At 37.4% G+C, this 20549-nt stretch overlaps 1 protein-coding gene across 1 annotated transcript in view; it reads right to left on the bottom strand.

Moving 5' to 3' along the window:
- The window catches only part of URI1 (URI1 prefoldin like chaperone), a 40811-nt gene that overhangs the window by 14753 nt on the left and 5509 nt on the right, over positions 1–20549 (bottom strand). The window contains exons 2-4 of the mRNA XM_014881626.2: positions 14513–14547; positions 10419–10497; positions 8077–8212 (exon numbers count right to left, since the gene is read on the bottom strand). Coding sequence (XP_014737112.2) covers positions 8077–8212; positions 10419–10497; positions 14513–14547 — 250 coding nt within the window. The remainder of the gene's footprint in view (positions 1–8076; positions 8213–10418; positions 10498–14512; positions 14548–20549) is intronic.

A 20549-nucleotide genomic window follows, 5' to 3' on the forward strand; every position in this document is an offset into this window, starting at 1 on the left:
ACTTCTACAAACAGGTTCTTATCCCTCCTCCCCTCCACACCCACAGGAGAGGGAATTATGCATAAAACAGTCCAGGCAAAACACAACTACCACCAAGTGTGTGAGATTACTCTCACAGTTTTATAATATTTAGTACTGTATGCTTTTTTCCCCCATTGATATTTCACACTGGCTCAAATACAATTGCTTTAAAAATGTATTACTTGTAGTAAATAGTTTAGAAAGAAATTTATGCATTTTGGAAAAGGCTACTCAAGTCATGCCCATCCTTTCCCACAAGGAGCATTAAGACAAAGCTCAGAGTTTCAGGGTATTTCAAAAGCATTAGCCTTTAAACCACACAGCAAGCTATGTCAAATGTGCAGTCATTCTCCATTCCTCAGGCGGTTTCTAAGAAATAGCTTAAGATTCTTCTCTGAAAAAAGCCTGCATTTGCACTGCCTCTGGATGAAATACCACTTCCAAAAAAGTATGTGATGTCTCGAGCAGAGCCAACGCAGACCCAGCAGAGGACACAGCTCCTTCCATGTGTAGTCAGGGTCCTGCTCCCCCTTACACAACCTCCATCAGACAGAGAAGCTCTTATTATCAGCTAATTCACATGAACATCATCCACAGCTTTCTTGTTGTCTAACACACCCTCCAAAGTCCAAATAAAATAAAGGTAGTGATAGTTTTTCTACAAAATGCTCCCATCTGTGCCTTCAGCTCTTGAACGTATTCTCAGTATAGATAAGCATATACATAGTGGGGACCAACTTTCCTCTGTTTTTTTTATTTTGCACTCATAATAAATGTGATGCTCAGCTGTTTCTTCACCATCACGAGTGTCTCCCTCCTTGCCTGTATATCTAAATATTGTTCAGCAGCCATCTAGGTTATGCTGCTGCTGGAGCACCAGGCTGTGATGCTGCTTCCCAGATGGGTGCACACTGCTTGCTCCTTTAAGTGAGGACACTGAGCAGTTACACAGTATTTTATTCTAAAATGCTGTACAAGCATTAACTAATCTGCCCAGTGCCCTGCGAGGGAGGTGAGTATAACTCTCTCCTATTTCACAGATGAAGAAACAGACAGTTTAAGTGATTTGCCCCAGGCCACACAGCAGCGGACAGCTGGGATTACTCGACACTCCGTCCCCAGTCAGCCTGTTGGGCTGCTCACACCTCTCCTGTCAGAGGAAAACCAAGGTTCCTGCCTGGCCAAAGCAGCCTCAGCAAAGAAGGAGTCACCTGGAACAAGGCTCGTGCACCTAAACGCAGGGCAAGCTCAGGGTGACGTGTTTTGAACTTGCCACCGCACACCTAAAAGCCTCCAATTCACTGAATTTTGAAGCATGCAGGAACTAGTGAAGAACAAGTCACTATAAACTACAGGGGTTTTTATTAATTGAGACCCCATAAAAATACTGGTAGAATAAGAGAGGCTCCACAGTCTCCTCCTCTTACTACCCCGTGGTTTAAGCTTCTTAGAGCCTTTTAAGACGGATTGAACCAGAGGCTGTTGTCCAACTTTGTCACATTCAATAATCTGAGCAAAGTCTGACATGGCTTTCAGGTGAACCCGTGTAGTTCCTATTTACATGTCTCAGCTTAACCACTTGGAAAGATAGTTCAGTGCCACAGCCCCCCAGAGCCTCTAGGACTGTTCTCCAGGACCACCAAAAGGAAAAGGTATTAGAACTAGAAATCATAAGTAGATTTCTTCTGCAAAGCAGCCTTTCATATTTACAGGCAGCAGCATTTCTTTACATTTACATCATTCTTTCCCAGCTCCTTCATTAGTCTGAAAGGACTGAATTTTCTTATACCATGATTAGTCATTTTTAAGAAGCAGCCCTCTGCTTGCTACAAATACACTGGTAGAGGAAAAAAAATAATTGGGGAACACATTTCATATTGTTGAAATGAAGTCCAGCGAAGCCAGATTTTACACGACATGACAACGTACTAATGCCAAACTGACACAAATTCTCATCTATGCGTTTTGGCTTTAATGGGTTAATTAGCTTGGCTGGATACAAATTTTAATTATCTGAGTTTGACATTAATGTCCTTGGAGTGTTGTCTATAAGGATTTGGGGAATCATAGACATTATTTTAGTTACTTCTGGAAACTGTGTGTTACACTGGGATTTAAATAGTAAGAACAGACAAGAATAGTGAGAACAGGTTGATCTATTTTGAAAAGTCAGACTTTGTGAAACAGGACAAACTGAAACGAAGCTGAAGCCTAATGTACTTGGTCTTCAGGGGAATCTCATGGATATAACATAGGCAATTATCTCCTCTGAGGATAGGTGACAGGACAGAAATTTTGGATTACTTGTAACAAAGAATTCTGTATGCAGTTGAGATTTAAAGATCTTGCTGCCTTACACAGTTTGTCACGTAGAAGATAACCAGTCTTAAACACAGTTATTTATACAGAGAGTGGTGATACAGGCCAGGAACACCCACCTACCTCAGTTACTGACAGCGGCTCAGTTCCTCCAGGACAAGAACCAGGAGGTACAACCTGAAGGCAGAACCTCAGTAGTTCATACTCTCATCATGGAAATCATGGGTATTTTAAGTGCATTACTTATTTTCCTACCTTTTAGGGTCTGCATAAGTAGATCAATCACCTGAGAATTTCTGAATGTATTTTCAACAAATATATATTTAATCAGCAACAGATTTTTTGTAGCCAATACTCTTCCAACAAACTACCACAGGTTACATGGAACAAGTAAAAAAAAAATAAAAAGCAGTATCTACTAGAAGCTTTTCTAAACACCTTTCTCTGTACTTCTTTTCTGTTCATTTTTTCTAGAAATGGATTTAAGAGTGAAAAGAGAATCCTGATTACTTTTTTGTATATATGGATTTAAGCTTTTTGCTTGCAACAAGACATGTAAATTCATTCCTTATAAAAGCAATTGCACCAGTTCTTTAAAATGCAATGCAACCCTTTGTGCAGTAGCTTTTTACCCTTTAAAGACAATCTTCATTCTGTTTTCCATGTTCCCTTGGTACCAAAACCAAAGTCATTTGGATTTTCTTCTGTAAAAATCTGTACAGGCAATTTGGCTTTAGGAATACTAAGTAAATGCAATGCATTTCTTTTAGGTTCACACACCTATGTAATTGCTAGAATTATCTGAATACATTTAAATTCCTCCTAAACGAAGGAGGGTGGCATTCAGGCAACTCCTCTGCTGCCCAGTAAAAATCATAAAAAAGGTAAGGGCTTATTTGAATCACAGTATGTAACTTACAGAAAGGAGTCTATTCTCCTTACTTTGTTCCCGTGTGTTCTGGTTAAAATACCCAGACTGTGGTCCTGTGAGAAGCCAAACACCTCCTGGGAACTGCAGAGCAAATTTAGAGCACTTAGCACTGCATCGAATCAGCTCCCTAACTTAACAAGGGTAAGGAAAGAACCGAGGGAGGTTATCAAACTAAGAAGTGATAATCGCAAAAAATGGTAAAAAAAAGTTTAAAAGCACAGTGGAACAGAATTCTCGGCTGTGGAGAAAGAGTGCAGAAAAATAGATTTATTTTTTTACTATAGAAAAACAAAAGCTGAATCTTTTTGCAGCATTGCCTGCACTTTTTGTTCTTAACCCCAAAAACTGTGAGTAGGCAAGTTAGTGTTACATTATTTAGAATATCAGGGAAGATATTTTTACCCTTGGATAAAACATTAAAACCTCTAAAGGCTTCAGTCATTCACAGATGGGAAATGGAAAGCCTTCCTATCATGTATTTTGGAGACAAAACCTTTTTTTCTGGAAATGCTGATAAGGAACAAATTCAAACTGGTCCTCATCCACCCGGATCATCTCATTAAAACAATGGTATCTTTTAAACCCTGTATCCTGAGCTATCGGTCAATTTTGATTGACACAAATATTTGTATTAGGGGTTACACACTGCAATTTACAATTGGGGACTATCACAATACTGTATGTTAATGTAATCAGTATTTTCATTTCATGAATTCATTTGCAGCATGACACTGCAAGGGTATTCTTACATATACTGAAGACACAATTGCTAAGTAGTTCAACAATTCTCCTTTAAGTGGGATCTGATAAATTTTTAACACAATAAAACCACTCCTAGTTCTGTGTGCATGTTTTAATTTCCCACCTTTTAAAATGTTTAGACACTTGGAATACCTAGCATACTGAATTAATCCACAAATATTTACAAGAAAAATCTATTTAATTTCTTTCTATAGTAACTACCACAGGGACTATTGTAATGAAAAATTTCCCATCTTAAAGAATTAATGCGATTACTGATATAGAGAAGAAATGTAATTTATATCATCACAAACACGTAAAAGATATAATCCCATATTCACAAAAAGAATCTTTATTCCCTCTTTGAATTCTGAGACAATACAGTCTTGCCTTGAGGAGAACAGAAATATTATGAAGTACCTTAAGCAAGATAATTGTAGGAGAAAAAAAAGTACAATTGCATTATTGTTGTGCTAAACTGTGACATACTTAAAAAGCTAATTTCTTTTATTTTAATGGAATTTGGTGTGCATATCCTTTAATCTACTTCACTATTTCTTCATATTTTTACACACAAACACGTGTGAAGTGTTTCCCATTATCTGTACTACCTGGTTTAACAAATGAATTTAAAACAATTAAAAATATACTTGGCAATTCTATAAACTTCACTCTGTTTATTAACTATTTTGGAACTACGTAATTAGAATGTTGCAAAAAGGCATAGCAAATTAAAGACCTACTGCAACTCAAATATTATTCAAGAAGACACAATCAATATTTGATGAAAAAGTAACATTTGACATGAGTGACTGTCCCAAATTTTACCAAATACATTTCAACCAACCACAGTGCTGAACAATTTGCATCTAAATCAAAAGCTAAGCAAACAGAAATGTATCCCCAAAATAGGGCTTTCTACAGCTATGTCAGCTAAAGTGCATTTAAAATTCAGTACAGTCACCCTTCAATTATTCCTTTCAATTAAATAAATTTTAACCAAGAAATTAATCTACTGTGGCTGGGCATTTCTCTATTCCACAGAAGCAAACATTTTTTCACTCATTCTCCTTTAAAAAGCAAATTTAACAAAACTACTAAGACAAAAAGGATGACCTAATTAGTACTAAGTAATATTTAAAGCTTTTATATATAGTACACTCTTATTGCTACCCCTAACTTCCAAGGCTTTATACTCACTGGTATTGTTTGATTTATCTGGCACTACTGCTGCTTAAGCATGCAAATTCACATTCTCCATTCTTGTATTGCACCCAACATGCACAGAAGGAGTCAAACTGTAAAGGAAATGTCCTGTGACCTTAGATTAAATTACCTGTTAGGCATTGGGGTGCTCGAAGGACAACAGGGACAGCCCTGGTGACCAGAGGTCTCAAACACACAGACCCACACGTGAGCCCAAGGCAAGAAGGAAAACTCCCTAGAACCAGCAAGGAAGAACACCAAAATCTGTTCTAGGAATTTCTTACCCTTTTTTACCTGACAGACAGTGCCCCTAGAAAACCTGAACCCTGAACAGATGCTCTCCCACTCCTCACCATTCAGCAGAATGAGACACGAGAGATGACATGCAATGAAAATGTCTTGCATTCATTTCCTTATAGTCCTAACTCCTGTTACAGCACTGAATTACTAGAGCTGTACTAATTAAGTTTGTTTCAGTTATCTGAACAGATCTGACCAGCTAGTTATGAAAAAAACACCCATCTAAATTAAACACAGTAATATTGGATAAAAAAAATGTAGGTCACTGAAGAAACAAACCATCAACAAATATAGCTAGGTTTATTTCAGTGTGAGCCTCTCTTTGTTCTGTTCAGACCCCAATTCCTGCATACCAAAGCCTTTAAGCACACACTGGCCTTAAACACATGTGCTTTAAAAAGCTTTGCCCCATTAGGACCTTCTGCCTGGCACACAGGACATTGGGCACTGCTGGCAGTGTAATCCCCTGCAGTGACCCTGCCCTGTTTTCCAGTGTGTGTGACCTACTCTTGGAATTTATGTCCAAAACAAAAGGATTATGTAGCAAAAAGCAAATCACGTTGTGTCAATGTGATGATAATGCCCAATACACACCACCCTGTAAACTACACTCCCAAAAACGAAGTCATATCTATGAAAGTTAACTACAGTGCAATAAACACAGGAAAGAGACTTTAACACTTCCCAAACATCAGTCTTGCAAATTTGTGTCACAAGCAGCCAATTCATACTACATAGCAATGGCCTACAGGTTTTGCACATACATAACTTCTTCCTTAAAACAAATGAATAAAATTTCCATTATTCTCTAAGCTGCATTCATTTAGCATGAAAATGGTTTAAGAAGTTTAAGTCAGTTGTATTTTTTAAGGGAGAAAAGTCTATCTAGGAAAGAAATAACCTTTTTTCAGAATCATATGTACTAATACGTTTTTTACCATCTAAAACTGAGAACAGTCCTTAAAAAAAGTTTTTAGTTAATACCAGTGTTTTGGAGCCTCCCACTGGCAGCCATCACACAGCTGAAGTGAACTATCAGCTGAATGGAGGGTTTCTATCCAACATCAATGACTATTTTGCTTTGAAAGAAATTAGTATTTCTGAGTTTGTATTTTAAATGCAATTTAAAAGATCATAAAGGAAAGACTCCAGCATTTACTGCGTGTCTCCCAGCAGACTACTTAATGTTCAAACATCTACTATGCAAAGGTCATATGATTTCAGTGAATGTAACGGTGACAAAAGTATTCTGCAGCACTGAAAAAAAATAGCAGATGATCAAGGAAAAAGATCTGGACCTGAGATCTCACAAGAGTCACAATAAATAATGTAGATTCAGTTCAGTAAGAAAGAAAATTGCAAAGTTGTGTCAGGAGAACCAGATTGAGAAAGATAATAGGTAATATACAAATTACATAATTTTGGCAATGCTCTTCATAAAGGAGTATTTTAAAGTAATACAGAAAATGAATTTTTATAAAAAAAATCCTCATTACCATTTTGAAGAAAACCCCTCTTTTTACATAAATACTGCCTGCACAGAATTGGAAAAAAAAGCTTATTTAGATGGCAAACCTCTAGGGTATTCTGCTGCAGGCAGCAACATGCATAGCTGCAGTCAAACAAAAATCCAGTGTAAATAGTTGTGGTAGTTGTAATATACACAGGGCAAAGCTGCAGTGAGCACCCACTGAGCAACAGGACAGGTTACAGGTAAATCAGTATGAAAAAAATAACTCAAATGCTTGTCTGAAGCAAACAATGAAGGCTAATAGGCACCAATTTATTTTCCATTTTGTTGTGCTTTTACTTACTTGACATTTCCATCAAATATTTTAGGTTCTCCTTCTTTCTAACATAAAGGAGTTGCAAAGTGCACCACGCACTCCCTGCTCTCCAAAGCCAAGGTCTCAACAGCAGCTACAAAGAGCTGGAAACCAACCCAGGAATTGCCTATCTGCCCCTGTGGTGTGTTTCTATATAAGATGAATTTGGTGGTGATCAACTGCACCAGATCTGGGGAGATCCAGGAGATCACACCAGAGGAACATGAAGGGCAGGAGCCAGAAATGAGCTGAGCAGCAAGTATAGAAACCAACAGGCAGGAGCAAAGTATGTGTAGAGAGAGGGAAAAAAATGGAAAACTACATGGGCACAAAAAAAAAAAAAAGAAACAAAAAAAAACCACAACAACCAAAACACAGGACAAAGCAGCAAAAAAAAAAGAAACAAGACAAGGGAACAAAATACAGAGAATCAGGTAACTAAGAGCAAAAGTACAAGGCAGTGTCCACTTGTCCACTTTCTGGAAGAGAACACAGTATTTGTTACACTAAAAAAAGGTGAAAGGGGGTTTTTAGTTTGGTTTGTTTTTCTAATTAGACATATCCAATCAAGTCTCAAGCAAGTATGGAAGATAAGGTGCTAAATTAGTATTACATCTGAATGGGACTTTTGTTTGTGAGCTCACAAAAAGAAAAGAGAACACAGATATCGCTAATTTTATATATTAATACAAGATATGTGATTTTTATTATTATGTTCAGAAGCATACATACGTTTTTTTCTGTGCTCAACCAGCTCAATAGCCTGCTTTGCTGAGCATTTTGAAAACCAGTTGTCCCCCAGCAGAACAGTGATCTCATTGGTGTGGACAAGCTTTCCTGGCATGAAGGCAAGAGGACCAAAGGGTACCTGTCAAAGACACAGACACCACGAATGAAATTAAAACTTAAGCAATCATACATCTTAATTTTTGTAAAAAGTGAAACACAGATTTTAAAAAAATAAAAATTCTACAGCAGCTATTTAGTGACTAACCCATCATAAATATTCAAATTACCAGATCCATTTGAATTTAGTATTGTACTTACAGTATCTGAAAACTTGAATTTCACCAGACAACTTGTTTTGTGACACAGACCTACAGCACAGCTGAATGCTCACTTGGAAAACAAATTCACTTCATCTGAACATATAAACCTTGATAATATAAATTATTTGAGTTATATGCAGACTACATTCATTTCCTAATAAAAGCCAGATTAGCTTTGCTAAATTTTTTTGAAATGCTTAAATAGGTATGATCAACTCAAAGATGAGTTGCTCTTCTCAGAATCTGTCTTGCTAATAGTAAGTACCCAGAAATTCCAGTGTTAGACATTGGGGCTCCCAGCAGGACCACAGTGTTTAATCTCACTTTGCTGGGATGCTCTTAAAGCAACTCACCCTCTACCTGCTCTCCTGTCACAAAGACAATAGATAAAAACATGCCACTTCAGGCAGGTGACAACACATTTTAGAACTTTTTATCTGCTTCCTAAAATGGGAATTCCCCATTTTAAAAAGCATTGCAACATCCAGGACACTTGGTTTTATGATTTAAGACATCTTCTACTGCCCAAATTTTACAGGCAGTGCTTGTGCAAGTCCTCTGGGTGAGGAGGAGCCTAGGCCACCCCTACACCTGCCCCCTGCACCAGCCCTGGCATTCTGACCCCCAGGCCCACTGCCACCTGCCTTGCTGCCTGTGGGCTTCCATCATGAAGAAATTAGGAGACCAAAATCAAATTAGATCTAAAATGCAAGTGGCCATGCACATCAAGTCTCTCTCTTTTTAGGGTAAAAGGAGATCTATCTCAAGACAGTTTCTATCAGCTCTCTCTACTTTATTCTTCTGTCTTCTTCCCCAGTTCCTCAGCACAGCACTTGCTTTCTCATTGTGTTTGTGCTGAAGCAGAGCACTTGGCCCAGTGGATCTGACTCCTTGGAAAGCAATCTTCCCTCTCTTCCATATCCAGGAGGGTCCCAGTGCTGGAGAAACAGTTTCCCAGCAGGCAGGACCCTGACATTAAGACTATGCAGAATGTGCTTTTCCTACACATGTGCCCCTCTGACTTGGTTTTTAAGTAGCAGACTGCATGAGATGCCTGCTCACTCTTCCCCCAAAATGATGAAAGCAAAATTAAAAGCACATGAAAATATTTGGCTAACAGGATAAGAACTGTTTCTATACATTTAAAGTAACAGATGTGAATTAACACTGCTGCTTCAACTAAGAATAAGCCCTATCTAGCTTTCTTTCAAAAATAAGGGAGTTCCTACGCTTCCAAACAACACAATCTTCATGGTTTAAATCATGTGGCCATATATACACACATGATAAATGGACTACACACATGAAATCCAGAGCTGTATCACCAGCACAGCAAAGGGAAACCCTCCCTTTTTTCACATGGTGAAGCGTACTCCAGCACTGTCTTACAAAACCCAACTCTGTACCTAAGCCAGGCTGCCAAGGAAGGCAGCAGTCAGGCACTGAGTGCTGACATCAGCCACTCAGTTATGTGAGAAGCGAAGAGGAAAAATAGAGAAAGAGAAGCCAATTTGTTCAAAATTTTGTTGAGTGCAAGCTAACAGGGCAAATTTTACACAGGGAGCTGTGCAGTTGTTAGGGAAGATTCAGAGCACCAGGAAAGATCGCTATGTCAATGGGAAGATTGGTGGAACAAAAATTAGCAGCACCTTTTAATGTAAAAATCAATGTTCTAGGGTTTATTTCCATGAATCAGGAAATACTACAGCCACTTTCTTCTCAGGAAATGACTAAGTACCGTAATTCAGTCATAATTATCGTTTTCTATACAATAGATTTACATATCAAACATGTCAGGTTTTCTGTTAAGCATTTATGTCATCAGCTCTCAGTTGTCAGTAACACTGTAATTTATAATGGATTTCAAAGAAAAGAGAAGAAACAAAAGCAAAGGTTTAACTATTATCATAATAAATGTAATATTAGTAAGTACTGGCAACCTGACTAACACCTCACTCCCAGTGCAGGCAGCCAGGCTTTAACTGTTTTATCCATTTTCATATGTGACCTCTGCCATGTACATACCATGATATCATAGGACAACTTGTCAGGCAGTGTCTGGAGTCGTTCCTGAAGAGCCTCATAATCACTCTCCACCTTCTTCCTGTTGATAAATTCAAGTTGATTCAATTTCACAGCTAAAGTAAAGAGTTAATGGTTTTCTGCTAGTAAATCAAAAAACACACTAAAAATACAGAAAAATTAACCGTTTTACTCTAACACATACAGCTGATAGATTAATAACTCATTTATAAAAGACATGGGATGACAAACATAATAGCTAGATTATTTTCTAATAATGTGTATTAAGATACGTACATGATTATTTTAGATTGTGCATGTCTCATTTAGAATTAGAATTTTTCCTGGAGCAAACAAGTAACTCCAGATCCTAGTGGCAGAGCATCTCACTCCATGTTCAAGCCCAAGTTATAACACCACCAATATTTTGAAAAAGAACTGAAAATCCACTTTATGCTCTGTAAGAGGCAAATTCTTCAAACTATCATTTGTAATACAGAACTCATATATTGACCTTGGTTTGAGCTGACACAAATGAGCAAGATTTTAATTAATTCTGATTTTCCCATGAATTTTGTGTTCCTACCAAGAGTCAACACACCTGAAAGATGGCTTGACCAGCAGGATTCTGTCACATCTTCAAGCCCAGATGAGGAACAAGCATCCCTTCTGATACATCTCTATCTAAATTATAAATAAGGCTCATGCTACGTGTTGCTACCCAGGAGAGAAATGGTTTGGTGAACTGGGACAAGGTATTCATTCCCATGGCAGACACCAGGCTTTTCACAGGACTTTGCAAGAAAAAGCCTTTCAGTGGCTGCAGGGATTTTATTCTGTGTACAAAACAAGCAACTTCAATCCCTCTAAAAAAGTCTTCTTTTGTAAAGGCATTCCTAAATACTTACATTTGTCTGGAAAAAGTCTTCTAATGGACCCCTATCATTCTAAAGATGGTCAGAAATCAGCTCCTGCATGAAGCAGCTGGCATATAAATGTCAGGTTTGATGACATTGTTTACTTGTACTTCAAAACAATAAACATATATATGGCAGTAAATTCTGCAATAAAAGGTAACTGAAAGCACAGAGCAGCACACTTAACAATGCTGACCCAAGATGCAAATTACAGGTTTTCTGAGGATGACTCAGGAAAGCAATCTATAAATGTGCTGAAAAATGAATGTCATAGTTGATAACATAACTCTCAAAATATTACCATTGATTTTCTTAGATTCATAAGCAGAGTGAAATCTTTTTCAGCATTCATTATGAAAAATTATCTGATACTCTTATGTTTTGACTCATTTGCTTCACAGTTTAACTCTGGTGTAACCATCCTACTTTATACCTATTTTAAGTTGTTGAACTCATCCTGAAAAAAATAATTTAAGTTTTTATGCCACTTGGACATTAAAACCATACTCCACAGAAGCAATTCACCAAAGATGCTTGCTGCTGCTTTGCTGTAACAGCAGATTTCTCCCAGACCTAATTTTAGGCAAGTCTGTCTGTCTGTTGCCCATATCAGAGTGAAAACATAATTCACTTCCTTCAAAGAGGAAGGACAAACTCATGAATCCTAGCAAAATGCACTGAGATGTTTTGGGGGAAAAAAGGAATAGAATGAAAACTAGGTGTCAACAATAACAATCAATTACTTAATGCTATTTACAGAACTCAGCTTTTGCCTCAGAAAGATCTGGATTTGAAAAATGGACCCGAGCAGCCACTGAAAAACAAGGCCTGGCACATGTCTCAAATGCAGGAGAGAACTCCATGGGAAGAGCCTGGCATGAAAATCCCCCACTCACAGCAGGATTAAACATTCCCATCATTTCATGGCTGAAAGTCACTCAACATTTCTTCATTAACCTGAAAAGAAGACACTGTATTTAAGGTCTGACTGCTGCATGTTACTGAATAATCTGATGGGGCCCAATAGAACTCACTTGCCACAAGAAGCTGTGCTCCTTTAGAAGCAAAGCATCCTGCTTTTTGTACTGGGACTGCTGCCCTTTGCCATGGTGGAGGTTTGCTCAGCAATCTCTGAAAGTGGGGGCACATCCTGAACTGGGCCATGCAGATAAAGAAAATTTAAATTCATCCTTTTAAATAATTGGCCTGAAACAGCATTACTTAAGGAAGGAAGCTCCCTGTTCACGTACAGCTGATGCTTTCACAAGCCCGGGGGTGTGCTAGTGCTACAGTTTGCCACAACAGGCAATGAAGAACCAAAGGGAAAAGGGGGAAGAACACTCAGAGCCCAGCTATGAACATGTCCCTAGAAGGTGAAATGCATGTCTAGCTATTATTCCCATACCCAACCCTTAACTGGATTCATGGCTTTAGAAATATACTTCAAAAAGCGCACTGAAAAATGGAAGAGAAAATAATTTAATGGAAATATATTGAAGCTGAGCATTTTAAAACCCTATTGTTATTCACCCAATTCTATTTAACATTCTTCTGTGTCACTGACTACTTAAAAGGTCTTACATGAACAAATTATTCAGTTGAAACAAGAGCACTCAGCTCTTGCACAATCACGATCTAAATAAGAGTACTAAATTTTCATTTTTTTTATGAGGTAAAGATTGTATGGATGCTATATAAGCTGCTTTTATATATAAAACAAATCAGTAAGTTATTTTTTTCATTAGAGGTTCTGTGCCCAAAACTCTCAAGTTCATGGGATCATTGCCAGAGTTTGCATAAAAGCAAACACAGAAGCAACTTGTCTTTCCAGAGCCAATACTCCCAGGCAACTCCACAAACGTCAGCCATTGTAAAAAGGAAAATAATTGTCACAATTTTCCAAACTTTTAAAAATCTGTTCAAATTTTACAGCTTTCTGCCAAATAATTTATTTCTGAAAAACACTGTCTCTGAGTGGAAGAATGCACATGCAGAATTTCACATGGGAGCCAGCAGGCACAGGCACTGCAAAGCTCCTGACAAAAGTGCATGAGCTGGAGATATTCTGCCTGCCTTCACCACAACAGCACCAGTAGGCACTTCAATATTTCCCTTATTGAAAATTAATGCAGCCTCTGAATTTTAAACATAAATGAAACATATTAGTTTTAGATTATTTTTGCGAGCCAATAGTCAGAATTTAATATGATGATGTGTATAGATTGCCTTGATTTTTTTCCTCTTATCCAGCGCTTGCAGCCTATGTGCATTTAAACTAAAAACATTTGATATACACTAAATATAAATTATTTGCTTGGAGATCTTTCAGGCATGAAGAAAAAGCCTCTTAAAATAAATTTAAAATATTATATGCTTGATGGTGTATAACCAAAGGTTTAATCTCACCACTAAAGGGGCAGTTGCTGTGATTCTGCAATAACCCTGCAGACAATAATCAAGACAGCTCCTGTTGTTCTCTCAGTAAAATCATGGTAAACACAGCATGGATATATCGTAATTTGATATCTGTAAGATCCACTATTATATCTCACAGTAACTCATAATATAAGATTTCATTCACCATTAAATGTACATTTTCCTCAGATGCCATACAAAACTATTATTTACTAGGTATGTTTTCTATTAACCATAGACTGCCAACATAGGAAAAAAATGCCCAGAGATAATTTTTTTATATAACAAATAATTTATTTTAAATATTGAAAACTAAGCTTTAGCACATAATTTACTTGGGGAGGGTTAACAGTGAAACATTACTTTCCACATTGTTTCAGCATAAGGAGGGGGTCAAGAGGAATTTCCCTACTTGCTCCACAGTTAGAAAACAATAATAATTTTACCCTGGGAGCACCTTTTCACCATTCAGGCAGATTAAGCATTCATGCAACAAGGCTACTTGGGCAAAAATGACAGATGAGATAGCTTTTTAAGGCAGAAGTATAAACACTGAGGCTCACTGTATTTGTAATTTAATTATATCAGTGAAAAAAAATATATTTTAAGGAAGAGTACATTGCAACAATTCTGAGCTATCACTAACTATAATTCCCAAAACATGCTAGCAGGATTTGACTCTCATCAGAATAAACAGCAATACTTTACTAAAGCATAACTAGGTTACTCATCAGTATTTTAGACATGTAGAATTTTTTTACTTACCAGTGCTGGATTTTTTCTTGGCAGCCAGTGACCACCTGTCATTAAAACAGATAACTACTCATGAAAAAAACCAAGGCTAAGCACACAGCTGCAATGTCAATGCATCAGAAACTAGAACAGGGGCTTTACAGATTTGGTGCTGTCTCTATCCACATTTTTATTTGTCAGGGCAAAGGCGTGTGAATGGTCGTTCTTAAGCAGCACACTTTATCACAGGCTAATGCAGAGTGATAACCACAGAAAAAAAATTACAGCTTTTCACTTCTTATTTTGGTACAGTACCTGCTCCATAACTATTACGTGACACAGGATCTGAGATAAGTAGCAGTTTGTGCAATCTGCCGATCTATTTTCAGTGTTACATGTTCGCAGAATAAGAAAACAACATAAATTACAACAAGGCATCACTGGAACTCCCATACTCAGTCATTAAAAAGCAAAACAAATGAATCTCACAGCACCAAAAACATTTTTCCTCTATCAGTACATCAACAAATGTTTCCACTGGCCACTTTTACTTGAAAAAGCAGAAATTAACTTTGTGCTGTGTAAATACATGGGTATTTGACACTATGATGGGCTGCTGGCTTCTTTCTGGATGTCAAAAAGGTAAGTTTTAATATCAATATTACACTTACTTCCTTATGCCCAAGAGATACAAAAGAATTTACAAAATAAAGTACATTGTTAAAATTAAATATTTTATCTTTTTAACTGCAATTTTTTTAGACTATATATATAGCAAACAGGCAGGATGCTGAAACCTGTGACCTTCTCTGCCACAATTATATGGAGATTTTGTCTTTCAAAACATATTCTGATCTCTGAATAATAGTTACCAAAAATACAACACAAACAATTTCATTCAATTATATGAAATGCAATGAAGCCATGAGGCAGTTAAATATGTCTAGACAGCTTCTCAATATAAGCATTTTCTAGATTTTTTTTTTACAAATTTCGTTTTTCCTATAGCCAAAATAATGCTAACATTTGAAAGCAATTAATGAGAAAATTTGCAGAGAAAACAATAACATACATTCAAGTACCACTGAAATCACTGGAGCAGATAATTCTTTTTTTTTTCCCCAAACAACAGAATGAAAGACAATTTTTTTTTTAGTTAGCATATGTGCAGCTTTTGCACAACAGATCTCAGACCCTGCACTTCCTACTCATGTAGAAGTAAAAAAAATGAGACTACTTTGTGAGCTAATATTTCTTTAAACAGAGCAAAGTTCTTAAATGAAAAGGATCAGCTTTACATATGTGGTTACGTTATTTCATAATCCACCAGAGAAGTCAGCCAGGTAGCTCATCCCACATAAGCCAAGTTTAAATTTATCATTTGCTTTAAACTCCTACAAATCAAATGCCTAGCAAAATATCTTCCTTAATGTGCAAGCCAACTATTTTTAAGCTTGAGAGTAAATACACAGACTTGCACAGGACATCAAGCCAGAAATCTAATTCATGCTATTAATATGAAGCCCATTTTAAGAGTAAAGTTTCTGCAGAAGACATAAATGTCTGGCAACAAAGCTAAGGCACACTGGAGCCCATCACTAACAACTCAAGGAGCCCAAGCCTATTCTATCCACATCCTTCATCCTTTCACATTTGGCAGTGATTGTGAAGTACACAACATAACTTAGCATACAAAAATGTTTATGAAATCCTTTAAGAAAGTTTCAATTTAATTGCCCCATTACAGATGAAGATGGAAAAGACAGGAAGCTTTCCATTCCCAATACATGATGTTCCACGCATGAAGTGAGCTGAAAGCACAAAAAGAAAAGCCCTGCAAACCGTAAGAGCAGCATGTTCATTAACCTCTACATGATAATCCTTTCGTAGCTGCATATTAACTAGTTACATATTCATAATCATTTACATTATTTAGAGGACCTTCTATGAAAATTTCCAGGCTATATCCATTAGCCACAATGTTAAAGGTTACAGAAGATAGTCTACTTAATGTTTCCAGGAAGCTTTCTTAATTAGTAAATATGTAAATTGGGCACATATGCTTTTAATGTTTTTAAGAAATAGTCCATCAGTAGAACAGCATAGGGGCACATGCTGTTTCCATCACCCTTTACTCCCCTTAAAAAAAAAAAATAGAGAAAAATCAATAACACCAATCAATTTTAATTTAATTCTTCTTCTTTGATATAATCTCTCTTGAAGGGATACCAAAGGGTGGAACCAACAACAAACCTTTTCATTTCAATGGCCAGCATAAATGAGACCTTTTACAGAAGTGCTAAAATACACCACCTTAAAAATGTTGCAGACTGCACTTCTGGAACTGAAGTCTATTAAAAGAATAGAGAGAATAAATATTGAAAAACAGATGGAGATCAATTATGCATATGACCTTTATTAGGTCAGTCCCACTGTTTGGATAACAACTGGTCTTATCACAGCAAAGAAACAAATAGATAAATATATAAACAAATCTTTGATTCTTTGCCTTTAATCAAACACAGGAAAATCATTAGTCTATCTTCCACACATAATTTATATCTAGAGTTACAATTAAGGAATGAAAAACCCTTTTGGGGTAAATAAAATAAATGACCTGCTTGTTTGTTCACTTGAGTTCAATTTACCTGGACAGCTAGTGCCACCAAGTATGCCTTACTTTAAGACATCACAGTGAAGTGGTATCAACAAACTCTGAATTCTCCCCTTTTAAGCATAAAAATGTATGAGTTTGTGAATGCACACAGTTATCAGTGGCTTATCTGCATGCTAAAATATTTATTAAACTACTCTTGCAGCAGACTTAACATTACCTAATCATGGGTCTGGTGATTAAAACACAATCCACTGTCAGAAAACATATTCCATAGTCTTAACAGAAAGCAAATAAGCAAATATCTTGTTTCCTTTCTTTCCACCAACAGCAAGTTGTTAAAATGCAGTGCTTCTCAAGCCCCTGGGGACAGGGAGAGGCCATCCCTGCACACCTGTAACCCAATATGTAATTCCTGCTGGATTAAACCCAAACCCTTCCAGCAGGGGATTATGCTTGCTCTGCTCTCACTGCTATGTGCCTGAGCTATTTCTAGGGTTGCTCACGTTGCTGCTTTTAGGGAATCCCTCATTTGCAGTGTCACAAGCAGAGCACGAGGATCAGCTTTAGACATCCCAGGTGTCCCCAGCTCCACCGTGCCAGGGTGATCCCAGGGCAGATTGCAGGCTAATGACTCCAAATCACCACCAGGCAACTTCTATCATCCAAGGACTTCATTAGCTGACCAAAGACGAATTCCTTGTGTCTGCAACACATTCTCCCTTCCCAGTCTATCTTTTTATCCACTGCCTTCTCCATGGTCTTGCATCCAAAGAGTTCAGAATCTCCTCCATGAATTCAAGTGAGCAGCACTTTGAAAAAGCACTGCACTGATTCTGCAGGCTGAGTTAGAACCACTAACTCTGCTCAGGGCTGCGAAGGGAAGCCAAAGCTCCTAACTCAGCAGCCAGACCCTACAATCACTTCCAACGTTCCCCTGGCAATGAGGACAGGTGAGAAGGAAGCTGTAGCACAAAGCAGATCCTTACCTGTACATGCCATGGGTCTCTAACCTATTCCACATCACCCCAACAGGTCTTCACCCTCCTGTACAAGGGCATTACTTTCCTGTGCCTTATTTTTGTTTCCTTATCTCTTACTTATGCACATGCTCCCATTACCAACAGCTGAATATAATTCTCTGTGGTGCTTCTGATTAACAAAGTGATGGCACAAAGAGTTCTCCTCTCCATTCCCAGACTACATTGTTTTATTCAGGTACTTCTCCAAGGTGGAGGGTATGCAAGTGAATGTTTCTCCCTACTGAGCAGCTGGGCATTGCCAGCAAAGGTGCTGGGCTCAGCACACAGGGCAATTCTCTCTCATCTCTTCTAACAGCAGTAAGACAAGCTGCCAAGTCAGAACCTTATTTATGTCTCAGCTTGTGAAAAATTGTAACAGAGCCGGTGCTGGTATCATCTGCAGGCAATGCTAAACCCCCTCTATGTGAGTCGTGCAGCTATGTTCAAGTCCAGAGAACTAGAAATTTTTACGGTTTCAAGATGGAAGTTAAATTCAATGAAAATGATGAAAATAAAAATGTTGCATCAGATTAGGAAGAGGTCTTAATGAATGAGAGGCCATTTCCACATTTGCAACTATGAAGGTGGAAATGTGAAGCACAGTATAAAAGCAAAGTTTCCCTTTAAACAAGTTGCAAGTTAGGCACCTAAGAGGCCAAGCAAATCTCTGCTGGTTCTACATGCACAGCTGAGCATTTTGCTTCAAAACTGTGGCTCACAATCTGGCTGGTCTTCTGAAATGAGAAGCTAGGGAGATAGATCTAATCCCAGCTCTGATTCTGTTTCTTCTATATGGCCCTGAGCAAATCACAACCTCTCAGTCTACGTTTCTTCATCTGCAAAATGGGGATAATAGTATTAACCTACCCACCTCAGAGTGTTTAATGATGATTAATTAATGTGAGAAAAGCACTCTAAAGATGTAAGAGCACTATATAAGTGATAAAGCATTATTTACCACTTGAAAAGTAATCTGAATAAAATCAGATATGCAAGTAATTTGTTTACATGTAGCAATAATATAATTTGTGACTATTTAATCTTGAATTAGTCTCACTTTAAACATCCCTTTCAATCACATTTCCAGTTACTTAGGGAAAATGACAGTATGGAATACTTTTTGTGGAAGCAAAGCAAGTAATGAGGTGGTAATTAAAGTAAGGGTCTAATAAAGTCTAAAACCAATGACTTGCCTTCAGGAGACTGTCCCTGCCATTGGAGATTGTAAAAATATCTGTTTCAACCTAGGTCCTGTTGTTCAGAACCTTCCACTAGTATATGCTGATTTCCTGAAATGCAGATCCATGTTTGCAAGGCTCGTGATAAATCAAACATTTCCACTACTGACTTCCTTCAGATGACTCCAACTCTGCACAGTTCTAAATTTTAAATATTCCACATTCAAGTATTTACATGCACATGAGCTGCCTCCATCTGGAAATGTTTGCTGTATCAAAGCCCTCTCTGCCATGCAACTCATGCATGAGATTTCCCTCTTGTACCCCCAAACACTAAAATTTTACCCATAAAATTACCAGTTCACAATACCACTTTACATTACAGAACAACGCTACTGGGTGGTCAAATATTTAATCATCTCTTGGTAACAAGGATGTAACAAGCCACAGAAAAAAATAAACATTTAAAATGAATTTTCATTTTTTCCTCTAGGAAACTACACAGTACTTGCCTAGAACATAGCAATCACTGATGGAGAAAGACAGAATTAACATTTGTACAATTGTTTTTCCTAGAGCCCCATTTTCAATCAAAAAATGAAATAAAACTATTAAAAATTCTTCAGTCTGTTGGCACACTGTATGATCTAATGCAAAAGGAAGAAAGCATTTCTGAGCTCTCATATTCATTTATTAAATCATATTACTCAAAAATGCTACATTTCAACAAATTATTAACATAAAACCCCCTTTGGGTGGAAACTTTTGCCTTTTGAAGAAATGTGTTCTGGAAGAATACTGAAGGAAGAGAGAGAAAGAAATCTGAATCATGGCAAACATTTCATCCTAAAATAAAAAATATTACTTAGAAATATAGCCACAATTGTTACCTTCCTTTACAAGAAGACAAGTAAAGATCTACTATTTTTATATTAACACTGTCCATACCTGTGGGTCTTGCAGATTTGCAGAAAAAGTAGTACATAACTATTATTAATTAATAAATAAATACTAAATTCTGACCAAAATTATTTTGGGGAGCTCGTAAAATTCTACACAGCAAAAACCCAAGGGCAGCAGGATGCGTTCTGCTGAGTGAGCTCCATTAACTCCAAACCAACCAAAGTGGGGCAAGAGAGGAACACGATGGAGTGAGATCTCATCCTTCACTGGCAGCAAGCCAGCGTCCATGTCCTCTAACTTCATCTTGAGACAGAGATAAGAACTCAAAACTTAATATTTTAGCTGAGATCAGG

This window comes from Sturnus vulgaris, chromosome 12 (assembly GCF_052056855.1).
Source record: "Sturnus vulgaris isolate bStuVul1 chromosome 12, bStuVul1.hap1, whole genome shotgun sequence".
Taxonomy (NCBI): Eukaryota; Metazoa; Chordata; class Aves; order Passeriformes; family Sturnidae; genus Sturnus; species Sturnus vulgaris.